General features: G+C 35.8%; 1 protein-coding gene across 3 annotated transcripts in view; it reads left to right on the top strand.

Annotated features, from left to right (window-relative positions):
• LOC131050839 (DNA repair protein recA homolog 1, chloroplastic) overlaps positions 1–10,907 on the top strand; it is a 64,836-nt gene extending 53,929 nt beyond the window's left edge. For all 3 annotated transcript variants that reach the window (XM_059214069.1, XM_059214068.1, XM_059214070.1), the window contains 2 exons: positions 8,015–8,087; positions 10,395–10,907. In XM_059214069.1, coding sequence (XP_059070052.1) covers positions 8,015–8,087; positions 10,395–10,523 — 202 coding nt within the window. In that variant the 3' untranslated portion in view covers positions 10,524–10,907. The remainder of the gene's footprint in view (positions 1–8,014; positions 8,088–10,394) is intronic.
• The last annotated feature ends 2,471 nt before the right edge of the window (positions 10,908–13,378 follow it).

The following is a 13,378-nucleotide window of genomic DNA, read 5'->3' as shown; positions in this document are numbered from 1 at the left end:
AAAATATCATTAAATTTCTAACTATATCTATTCGTCTCCAAATGTCCCCAAATAATATATCATTTAATTTTCAAATTTCCCAAATAAAATATTACTTAATTTTCAAATTTCCTAAATAATATATTATTTAATTTTTCAAAATTTCCAAATAATATAAAATTTAAACCACTAAAAAAATACAAACTAAACTAAATATATATATTAATTAAAATATTTAATAATATAATTTTTTTTTAAATAAAATAAAATTTAAAACTTTATTTATTTATATATATTTTTTGTTTAAAGTAATAAAGCCCACCCACATGGGCTCCCTTTCCAAAGGGGAAGGCTGTGGGAGACCATGCAGCCATGACTGTGTGGAGGCCACGGAGGGCTCCCCCCATGGCTTGGGGAAGCCATAGCTCCCCAACCATGGGGTCGTGGGGTCCACGGCAGCCCAACCCCCCCCCCCCCCCCCCCCCAAATAAATCCTTTTTTTTTTTAAATTTCAAACAGCTTCTCAACTGTAATTCAGAATATTTCTGAGTCTAAACAAACATTTATTGTTAAAGTTCTAGTAAAAAATCACAAAACTGAATACCATTTTAAAAAAAAAAAAACTAGTCCCAGAAAACTAAAATTGGGAAAAATTTACAAGCATACCCCCATACAGGGGTGAATTCCAACAAATTTCAACCATTCATCCCACCAATTTTGCCATATATAATCCTAATTTCTCATTTTGAAAACAGAATTGAAAGCATTCATATGGAATTTATTAAAATCCACTGAGAACAACCACACACCCATTTTCAATTTGAAATCAATTTTGAACAACCAAGAAATTGATTTGGAGATTGGAAATGAAATCAAGGAGGGTCTAAATTCAAAATTTAATCACAACTCTTCTTATTCCACAAATTTAAGAGATTTTTCAACCAAAAACACACAGATTTCTTTCAAATCAAAATAAATTTCTTTTAAAAAAAGACAAAGGAATTTAAACAAGAATCCAACCTCAATATGCAATCCTGGAAGTAGTTGAAGAAGAGCCCAACCTGCAACCTGGAAGATTTCTTCAAACAAAGATGCCGCCAAAAATTTTCAATCCAAACCAAAAACTCCCCCAATTTCATGAAAAACATAGGTTAAAAAAGAATTTTGACCTAAAAATCCATTTTAGGTTAAAATTATTTTTAACCAAATTAAATAATTTCCAATATTAAAAAATGCTTATCTCTCCCTCAATTAATTTTCTCAATTTTTAATCGAATCTAATATTTCCATTTTCATAGTCAACGAGGGAAAAAGATTTTATTATTTTCCTATTTCCATTTAACCTTTTTACAAAAATGCAGCTAATTTTCACAATTTCTATTTAAAAATGCATATACATATTTAATTCACCATTTTGAAAACAACATTTAATCAACTTGCTAGTAATATAAATTAAGCAATTTGATTTATTGATTAATCACACATAGGGGTCCTATTTAATTTAATCATTTTTATTTATGAATGCGTACTAAACACATTTAATTAATTAAACACTTTAAGATTTAATAGTTAATTTCACAAATGCATAACACGCAACTCAAGAAAACCAATTAAACTCATGACCCGCATACTAGACATAGCTAACTGACAAAGGACTGACAATGCTCATTATTGAGCTTGGCTAGGGGTAAAATGTAGGGTCTTACGACCATCTCATCCACTTCCCTCGGGCCAACAAGGCATGCTCAGACTTGTGAAGCCAGGTGGAGACGATACCCTGTACCTTCACGATACTAGTACTTGCAATTTCTTGCAACAACGAACCACATGTGCATATATATACAACCACAGTAGACACACCGGTGAAGGAGAATCGTGACGTTCCCTGTCTCACCGAAATGAGTGAAGAAAAATCATCTCCTCTCACCCCATACACTCACAAACATGAAACATGCATATTACGCAACTCACGTATACAATAAATGTGTTAGTCCAGGGTCAGTAACACATAAATCAAATTAACATCTAATCATACAGAAGAATTAATGCGTAATAAACATTCACCGATACACACATCAAGCATAAAACCTGAATATAACATCACAACCTGGTATATCAACCAACCAAGTAAACCACTAAAAAGTCAACCAAGGTCAAACTGGGTTTAAAAGAGTCAAATCAGGGGAGGGGTACTACATTAGCACTAAATGGTCTACCCTCCTCATGGGAGGCATTCATTCAAGGGATAAGCGCAAGATCAAAGCTTCCTAAGTTTGATCGATTAAAGCAAGATTGCATTCAAGAAGAGTCAAGATTGATTAGAAGAGGCATTGGCCAAAATACCATAAACGAAGACATTCATGTTCTTACCTCATTCCTCAAAGAAGAACGGTAAGAAAGGACACTTTAAGAGGAAGAAAGAATCCAATGGTGCTTCTACATCCAAAAGAAGGAAGGATATGTCAAAAGTCCAATGTTTTAGATGTGACCAATATGGACACTATGCCATGAAATGTCCCACCAGGACTAAGCCTCAAGCTTCCATTGCACATGTTGGCAAAACTCTTCCTCAAGGAGATTCAGATGGATTCATTTTCTATTCAACTCTTTCAAGTCATGTGGTTACCTATCACAACACTTGGATAATTGATAGTGGGGCATCACGCTACATCACCGGATTTAGAGAACATCTAGATAACTTGGTGGAGAAAACTTCAAATGAGAAAGTAACCATTGGAGATAACTCTAGCTATTCAATGAATGGAGCCTCAACTCTACAACTAAATTCAGGCATTTCCATACAATTGACTGATGTATTATTTGTACCAGGAATTAAGTGAAACTTGGTCTCCATATCAGCCTTGGAAGACAAAGGATATCGAATTGCATTCATGGATGGCAAAGTTCTGGCATGGCCCAAGAAAACAAACATCAAGAAGGCTCAAGTCTTAGGAGTTCGCCATGGATGTCTCTATCAACTTTGCACTCCTCCTCAAGCACTAATTCATGATTCTTCAAACACTTGCGAGATTTGGCATAGAAGATTGGGTCATCTTCATTTCCGTGCTCTACCTTAGATGGAAAAGATGGTAACAAGACTTTACAAACTGAACCAAGAACATGAAGGAACTTGTAAAGGATGTGATTTGGGGAAGAACACTAAAGGTACTTTTCATAATAGTGAAAGTAGATCTAAATATGTCTTAGAGCTTATTCATTCAGATTTATGTGGCCCCATGTCAGTGGCTTCTTTGGGTGGATTCTTGTACTATGTTATTTTCATTGATGATTATTCTAGGAAAACTTGGATATATTTTTTGAAAAGTAAAGAATCTGATGAAGTACTATCAAGGTTTAAGGAATTCAAAGCCCTAGTAGAAAATATGTTAGGGAAAATAATCAAAACCTTAAGATCCGATAATGGAGGAGAGTATACCTCTAGTAACTTCCGAAACTTTTGTACTGATGCTGGGATTAAGATGGAGTTTAGTGTTCCCTATAATCCTCACCAAAATGGTGTGGCTGAAAGAAAAAATAGAACCATTGTTGTGGCAACCAAAGCCATGATACATGATCAAAATCTTCAAACTTCGTTTTCGGTAGAAGCTTCTAGAACTGTCGTTTATATTCAAAACATATGTCCTCACAGCATTTTAGGAAACAAAACACCCGAAGAAGCATTCACAGGAGTGAAGCATGATATAAGCCACTTGAGAATCTTTGGTTGCCCAGTATACATGCACATACCCAAAGATAAAAGATCAAAACTAGAACCTTTAGGCAAGAAGGGAATTCTTGTAGGCTACAGTGAAACATCAAAAGCTTATAAAATCTATATTCCAGGACAAAAATTGATTGAGTTAAGTAGGGATGTAATCTCTGAAGAAGATGTTGCATTCAAAATATCCAAGGACATTGATGATATAGACACTGAAGATCAAGAGCCTCCTCAAAGTATGGAAGAAGACCATACTCTTGAGATTCAGAGGGAGACTCATGAACTTGTAGAAGATGTTAATCCAAATGAACCCTTGGATCCTATTGACGGGCCTAGAGACATTGTTGTAAACCAAAAAAGACCTCTTTGGGCAAGGAAAATGATACAAGAGGCTGAAGGTTTTGCAGCCCCAAAAGGAACCTTTAGAGAAAGTAAAAGACCTCAGAGATTCTCCAGCTATGTTGCATTAATGTGTCGAATCATTGAGTCAGAACCCACTAGTGTTGAGGAAGCTTTTAGTCTACAGGTTTGGAAAGATGCAATGACAAAAGAATACCAATCAATTGTAAAGAATGATGTTTGGGACATTGTACCTAGATCAGAAGGTAAATCAGTTGTTTCTTCTAAATGGCTCTTCAAAATTAAACATGCTGCTGATGGTAGTATTGAAAAATATAAAGCTAGATTTGTAGCTAGAGGATTTTCTCAGAAGGAGGGAATTGACTACGAAGAAACTTTTGCCCCTGTTGCCTGATATACTTCTGTCAGAACCGTGATTGCTATTGCTGCATCAAAAGGGTGGAAGATCAACCAAATGGATGTAAAGACTGCATTTCTGAATGGTGTAATTGAGGAAGAAGTATACATTGAGCAACCTGATGGTTTTGTAATACATGAAAAAGAATCTCATGTTTGTAAACTAAAGAAGGTGTTGTATGGTCTTAAATAAGCTCCACGTGTTTGGTACGAGAGGATTGACCATTACCTTTTGGGCTTAGGTTTCTCCAAGAATGATGCAAATTCAAACCTATATTTCAAGGTAATTAATGGAAAAAATTTAATCCTAATTCTTTATGTTGATGTCTTACTAATTACTGGAGAAGATCATCTTATCATCAAATGTAAATAAGAGTTAGCATTTGAATTTGATATGAAAGATCTAGGTTTATTACACCATTTCCTTGGTTTAGAAGTTTGGCAAAAATCTGATGGAATCATTTTAAGTCAAGGAAAGTACACCATTGACATTCTGAAAAGGTTTGGAATGATGGATTGTAAATCCATGGTCACACCTATGGAAACAAATTTGCATAAGTTAAGAGAAGATGCAACTAATTCAGACTTGGCAGATCCCACTCTATACAAGCAAATGATTGGGTCCTTAATGTACTTGGTCAACACTAGACCAGATATTTGTTATGCAGTTAGTGCACTTAGTCAGTTCATGAGTGAACCAAGACAAATACATCTAGTTGCTGCAAAACATATTTTGAGATACCTCTGTGGCACAATTGGATATGGTTTGAAATGTACTGATGTGGACTTGAAACTTCATGGATATACCGATTTTGATTGGGCATGATGTGTCATTGATCGAAAGAGCACATTTGGTTGTTTCAGTTTGGGTTCTGCTATGATTTCCTGGTTCAGTAGGAAGCAGTCTTTAGTAGCACTCAGCTCCACAAAAGCCGAGTATATTGCAGCATCCATGGGGGCTCGAGAAGCTGTGTGGCTTATAAAACTTCTTGTAGGGTTGTTTGGACAATCCTTAGAACCTACAATCATTCATTGTGACAATCAAAGTTGTATAAAGCTTTTTGTCAATCTTGTGTTTCATGACAGAACAAAGCATGTGGAGATTCCTTATCATTATGTTAGAGACATGGTGGAAAGGAATGCTATTTAGTTGAGAAATGTTAGTACAGATGAACAAACTGCAGTTATCCTCACCAAGCCTCTTTCTAGAATAAAGTTTGCATACTTTCGAGGTAAGCTTGGTATGGTAGAAAATGTAGCCCTAGATGAGATTGAGTCTTACCAACATTGATTTGTTTTTAATAGTACTAATGTATTCTCTAAGATGTTTAAAGTGTAAACTCTTTTATGCAATCTTATTAATCTGATATGGTTCATGATTAGTATCATGTGTGTGACTCCATGACAATTTTGGTTCAGTGTTTGATGAGCCCCTGTGAACATTATTGTGAGGTGACGATCTCTCAATAGTGAACACTTGTACATCTGATCATTATCGTAAGGTGACGATCTTATGATATTGATTGATCATACCATTATGATGGATATCGTGGGACGTGATATCTATGGATATGTCATAATGGTTTACATCTCTAGTAGTAATATCTATGGATATTCCATAATGGTGGATATCATGAGATGTGATATCCATGGATAAGCCGTAATGGTGGATATTACATAAAGAGATATTCATGGTGGATTTCATGTGACGTGAAAATCAGTGGACATGCCATATAGTAATATCTTTAGATATACCATAATGGTGGATATCATGTGAAGTGATATCTAGGGATAAGCCATAATGGTGGATATTACTTGAAGAAATCTCTATGGTGGATATTACTTGAAGATATCTCTATGGTGGATATCATGTGAGGTGATATCCGTGGATAAGCCATATTGGTGGACATCACATAAGGTGATGTCTATGGATATGCCATACTGTTTGTTATCACAGTGAGGTGATACCTTTGTGACTCCGTTCTTGAGCAGATTACCTCCCTAGCTAAGAGGAAGTGTTGAAGATTAGCTTCAGTCAGTAATCTGATCTGACTGAGTCATCTAAATCAACTTAGATTACTAATTAATTATACTGTTATAATAAAACAATTATGAATATACACTGTATTGAATCAACTATCATATGATTTGATGATCAACATATATCGATTAATATATTAATTGATTCTATGTAATGCATATTACATATGAATCGATTCATATGTTAATCAATTGTATGTTATGTCATAGTGTGAATTAATTACTTATAATTCATGTTAACTAATGACGTGTTGATTTTTGATTCGATTCCATGTTCATACCGTTTTATCTTCTTGCTGATGACGTGTTATGTCTAACCGATTGTTAGAGAGACATGATGGTTGGGAGAGGTATTGCTTAATAGGGTCGTGTTGATTGGTTTACACGTGATGCTCCTATATCAGTTTGATCTCGCTCTCTCTCGAATAAAGGTTAAACAGCAAGGTTACAGAGTTACAAGAATATTAAATACATCTACACATCTAGCATATACGATTTATCCTTCTCTTGCAGCAGTTCGGGTTAACAAATACAACGTATATAATACACAGGCAGATCACGCATTATTAAGCAGATCGTATTCCTTCCTCTACGAATTCTTTGTCATCTTCGAGTCCGTATTATTCAAACAACAATCAGGTTGAGTTTCTCCTTGTGTTGTGACATATCTGTCTCCTGCAGAGCATCATTAACATCACAGATCGAATCTATATTTGAACTATCAAATAAATTTAAAAGCATAATCTGATCACTGAAACCTTAACATTCAAAGCACACTTAATTTTTTTGTTTTTAGTAATCAATTTTTTGTTTATTATTACATATACCTTGTATCCCCATACCCTGTCCTTGGAAGTGGCATCCTGCCTAGAGCAATATCTCCTAGTGACAATGTCTTTGCAAGTTTTTTTCTTAAAATCTATATTTTGTTAGAGATCGTTTACAGCAGTTTTAATGGTGAGGGAATTTCAGGAGGCTGCAATTTTTAATAAAAACAGTATAATCGAAGTGTTGGATCCCAAATTTTCTTATACCTCTTATACTGCAACCCCTGATTGGCTTTGATGAAATGTTTGATATTTGAGTTGGTGTTTTATTCTTTTCCCAAGTTTGGCTGTCAAACCGTGTGTTCATTTCATAATATCAAAGAAACTAGATCTTTATTATTTGTCTCAACATATTGTAGCTATCATAAATGCTTGACATTTCTGAATATGAAACGATTGGTTTAACTTTACATGTGAATATAAATAATTTTTTAGTTCATTTCTAGAGCTATATATTTCACAGTTATCCTAGTAAAGGATAAAATTTATGGAAAGTTACAATATTTTCTTGATTAGGTTAGTCATGTCTATAATGCCAAGATACTAAAAGGAATAAATACAAAGAGAGATACCATTTAATGGCTTGGCTGCTATTAAACAAAATATTCTAAATAATTATAATGGTAACAAGTTAATAACTAATATCAGAATTTATTACAGGTCTGATGAATCATTCTTTGTTGTCTGAGCGCAGGTTAGCCCAGGGGCGAGAGAAAGCATTGCAGTATCTTCGGGATAATCCTCTTGTCTGTGATGAGATAGAAAAGGTCTGTAATTTTTCCTTTTATCATTCATTTGTGAAACCAATCATTGCACTCTCTTTAATGCTTAATTCACAAGGACGATTTCTCACTGTTTAAAATTTTTATTTGTGATAACTTTCAATTGCTTCATCACTTGACCCGTAAAGAGGGAATTAAAGAATGATGTGATCAATTTTTGTTTGTTACTTTGTAATTAAATTTCACACCTCCATGCTTTTCTCATTTTTAACTCAGCTAAAGACACTCCTTAGTACCTTCCTCATAATAATGTCTCTGAGATTTTATTCACGTTGGCTCTTCATGTTCTAAATAGCTCATTGATCTTTTAGTATACTCAGCATGTTTATGTATTTGAAGCTAAGAGCCAAGCTTTATCTTTTGTGAAAGTTTGGAGTATTAGATTACTTGATGCAATTACTATCATTCCTACATTAATTTGACCATTCATTGTCTATATAAAATTTATGGTGCATCTTCAATTTGCCTCCAAAACAAATATTATACTATAATCACAGTTCTTCAAGTCCTTTTAAAACGGATGCATCAACATTCAAATTTTGTCACTCTACCTGATGCTGAAATTTGAGTAAGTCCTAATTGACAGTCTTGTAAGTGGAAACAATTTTAATCTTATTTTTTAAAGGGGGGATGCAAATGAAATAACTCTACATTTCTGACAGTGCATTGCCAATCTGCAAAATGCAGAGCTAATAATGCAAAACAATGAAAACATATATGATGCAAGATTGCTAGCAATACAAGTCCTGCTTCTATTTTATCATCTATAAGTATGATAGTCGCTGAATGTCTACCGAATTAGATGACGTGTTATAATTGCTTTCAAAATGATGAGCGTTTAAAGGCTACTTTTGTGGATTTGTTTAGTAGTCAATGATGTCAGCCATAAAATTTGATTTTGTATCTCATGGTTTAGAAGAATCTTATATAACCACTTCAAAAACTCATCGGCTGTGTTTGCTTCTTTTATGTTATTGGGTGCATCATTTGCTGGTAGTTTTGAGTTACTAACTCTTCTGATCAAAGGCCAACTCATTTTTTCTATTGTTAAAATTGTATGAGAGATTGTTTCCTGTTTCAATAAACATGGCACCAGTAGGTGCCCATGTCAGTAAGCCAATTTTGAATTCCTAACTCTTCTGATTAGAGGCCAGCTCTATTGGTCTATTGTTGAAACTGTATGAAAGACTGTTTCCTGTCTATACTGGGTTTATGCCGTCCAACAGATGAACATATTTCTGAGGAAGAGATGATCCTATGTTCATATGATAGATTAATATGCAAGTCTTAAAAAACGCTTTCCGCTTTTTTATTGTGCTCCATGTGGAAGACAAATGTCCTCTCATTTATGTCTTTTACATACAGATGCTGATCTCAGAAGATATATGCTCTACCTTAACTTGGTGATGACAAATTTTGAAAATTTAGTTAATAGCAAGTCTTTCTTTAGCATTGAGAGAGGACGCCACTGTTTCGAAATTCCAAAGCTAATTTAGTTTTGATCTACCCTAAATAGTCAAGATGATTGTTCGCGACTGATTTGGTGCAAATGTAATCCTGAATCAAATTTGATTATTTTATGGATTTATCATTTTTAATGGTGATTAATCCTTATGCAATTGATCAATATAAGTAAAATTTGAAATATTCTAGGTGCAATTGATCAAAGCATGCGACTCCATCATGTTATCTTTTGTTATGAATTAGTTTAATTGTTTACAGATATTTTGGTTTCATTTTAGTTTCACTTTTTATCCCATAGAATCGTTAGGCTGATCTGTTTTGTTCTTTAATTGAGTAATTATTATGAGAAATGTCGTAATCTGGAGATTAAATGTTATTATCTTTTAGTGAATTTGTTTTAATTTTCTTTTAGTTCTGGAGGTTTTGATTTAAGATCTACATAGCATAAAATTTTGACTCTAAACTAAAATTCATTATATATATATAAAATGTAGTTTTAATTTGCGGCAACTTTGCATTTATATGCAACACATGTAATTGATCAACTGTTGATTTTTTTTGAAGTTCTATGCCCCTTTTGAATGCCTTCTTTTTCCGCTTGTTATGAAACTCTGCAAATAGTCAGAAATTGAGAGTTAACAATCCCAAGTAGAGAGTCTACTGATGCCTCTATAACCGATCTAACTCTTTCAATTGAGATTACTCTTTTTGTTCTAACGTCTCTCGAGTCTCAACTGATAAACATGTGTTTGCAGCTACTGTTGTTTGCTGATTTTAATTACATTAGTTTCTTTAACCAGATTAAAAGCATACTATTTTGTTTTGTAGGCGGTACGTGTGCGAATGATGGAAGAGTTGTCTAGTGGAAAAGACACACTCCATGGAATAAACTCATCTTTACTTGATGGATATGAGCAAAGTAGTGACGAAGATAACAAATTTACTGAAGCAATATAACTGTAACATATGCATGCACTTATATTAATCAAGATCATTCTTATGTTCAGAGTGCACTTTGAAAAGATCATCTCAATGATTTAATCATTTTTATGGTGAGTTTGCATTTGGAATATCATATGACGCGCTAAAATTAATTATATATTTATTGTAGAGATTATACTTCTCTAATCCATGAGCAGTGATTACATGAAAGGGCAGTGTCACAAGCATAATTTGGAGCTACAGTAATATGCAAGGGCCATGCACATGTAATGCTGAGAGGGATGGGACTGATTTTTCAATATTTTTAAGATCGTATTCTACCAAAGCACCATCAAAAAATACATATATGATAAATTTTAATGAATTATTTTGTTATACAATTCACAAATTCGATTTTTAGAGAGTTGTTTATTATCAATGAAATACTATTAATATGAAATGAATAACCTCTTCACATAAATTAATTAGGGTACATTTCATCGAATTTCTAGCCTAGTGACAAAAATTTATATGATCAAAGTTTTTGGCAAGCATTCATTACTTGCTAGAAGAAATTCCATGTTTAAGTGAGGCCTTCATCACACATTTCATTAGACGGTCCTTGAGGTAGAAAATTAATATTTTTTTGATCTCATGGAAAAGGAGTTTTTTTAATGGAGTTCCAAAAGCAAAACCTAATGACTATACATCAAGTGACAACTCTTATCTTCCTTGCCCATAGACAATTCTTAAAATCGGGCCTTAGATATTATCTATTGGGCTGTAGTTTAGAGTTCACATATAAACCACACAATCAATTTGAAATTATGGGTTAGGGTTAGTGTTATGATTGGATTTGGATTATGGTTAGGGTTAAGATTAGGGATCGAATATCATTAGATTTAGAAGTACTGTTGGTTTTAGGATTGGGGTGAGGGTAAAGATTAGAATTAGAGTTACAATTGTTTTTGTTTTGATCTTTGAAATAATGTTAAGTGTTATATTTAGGATCAGGTTTAGAGTTGATTTTGGGATAGGGTTAGGTTTACGATTGTATTAGAGTTTGAGTTTGAAGTAGGGTTAAGATTAGGGATCAAATACTGTTAGGTTAAGGGTTATGTTAAAGGTTAGACTTAGAATCAATGTTGGTTTTATGGTTGCATAATAATATTACTGTTTATGTTTTTGATTAAAAAAGCAGTGTTAATTAGGGCATTGACCCTTTACAAAGCCAAATGCTATCAAAATTTAAAAGACCAAGCAGGGGTGCAAATCCCAAAAGAACAAAGTCAAACAGGCCAAACTGACCTGTCAAACCATTAACAACCCAACCCAAATCAAGAGGGGGGAGAAAAACCCGAAACTTGACCAGGGGGGCTTGGGAAAGGGGGTTAGATTTTCCTTTCCGCCTACGACAAACAATTGTTCAGGCAACACTATCATTAGGAACTTTCAAAGAAGAATCAAGCAGGGCCATGCAGGATTACTGCCAGATTGTTGTTGCAGAGTAGCAATAGGTTGTTGCAGCGGAGCAGCAACAAGAGAACAAACGTCAGGAGCAGAGTGAAGGTGAGGAACAGGAGCAACAGGTGCAGGAACCAAGGGGGAAGGGCTCGCCACAACAGTAACATCAACCAGACCTTCATCAGCAGTAAGGGGCACCTCATCATGAGATGAATCAACCAAAATAGAATCTGAAACATTAATCGTCAAGTGGTCTTCCGTAGCATCCTTCCACCAAGTAGCAGCACCTTTGCGATGAGAGAGAGAACAATCAGAAGCAAGGTGACCCGTTGAGAAGCACCTTCGACAGTGAAAAGGGAGGCCCTCATAATCCAGCGGTTGGGTCCAAGGCCTATTTCCAACCATAAGAACCACATCCCTAGGGAGGGCCAGAGATATGTCAACATCAATTAAAAGACGAGCAAAGGTAGAATGACCCAGGGAGAACGTGGCATCATCAACCTTCAAGAAGGTGCCAATGGAGTTACCGATGGCCTCAAAACAAGAATGTTCCCAGAAATAGAGGGGGAGATTGGGGAGGCGGACCCAAACCGGACGAACAAAGAGGGATTCCGTAAGGGGGTTGAAGGAAGGAGTCCAAGGCTTGATAGAGAGAGAGTGATCCCCCCAAGTCCATAACTTACCCAAAATCAAATGACGCTCATGAGTAGAGGTAAAGGAGGCAACACAAAACCCCTTAGCACAAGGGAAAAGCTCAATGCCATAAGAAACAAGGGGCTTCCAAGAATCACTCACCCAACGATGAAGATTCGGGAGGGAAGGCCAAAACCCAATAAATTTGCAAACTAGAGCGCTGCGTTGATAGAAGTCAACATTCTCCATAACCTCTCGGCCACATACCACAACAGGAGAGGTCTTGGCATAAGGGAGAAGATGAACTCCCTTAGAAGGTTGGGCAATAGATTTAGTCACACGGGCAAAGCTACGCTTTCCAGCAAAGGGCTTGGGTAGAGCATCTTCACCCCGAGCATCACCACCAGTAGCATCAAGGGCCTCCAAATCCAAAACTGGGTCAGAGACACCAGCCGTGGGGGACCCAGCCCAAAACCCCTGCGTAGAGGGCGTGGATGAAGACAGAAGAGAGCCTCCATCAGCAACCACAGGAGGAGGGAGACCAGAAAACCGAACACCCTGCAGACCACCAGCGACAGAGGCAGAGGGGCGAGCCGAAGCATCCACATCACCACCAGGGAGGAGGCAAGGGATGCCAAGAGAGAGTCCAACGAAGCCAAGGGCCACAAAAATCCACCACCAGGTATGTCCGCAGTAGCACTGCCACTACCCACGGCCACGACAACAACAGAAGCAGCGCCCAACACAGGGTCCAACGTTGCAAGGGAGTTGTTGCGAGGGGATTTCAAAATTCC

The sequence above is a fragment of the Cryptomeria japonica genome, chromosome 11 (assembly GCF_030272615.1).
Source record: "Cryptomeria japonica chromosome 11, Sugi_1.0, whole genome shotgun sequence".
In the NCBI taxonomy this organism is placed as follows: domain Eukaryota; kingdom Viridiplantae; phylum Streptophyta; class Pinopsida; order Cupressales; family Cupressaceae; genus Cryptomeria; species Cryptomeria japonica.
This window is presented reverse-complemented; position numbering and strand designations above follow the sequence as displayed.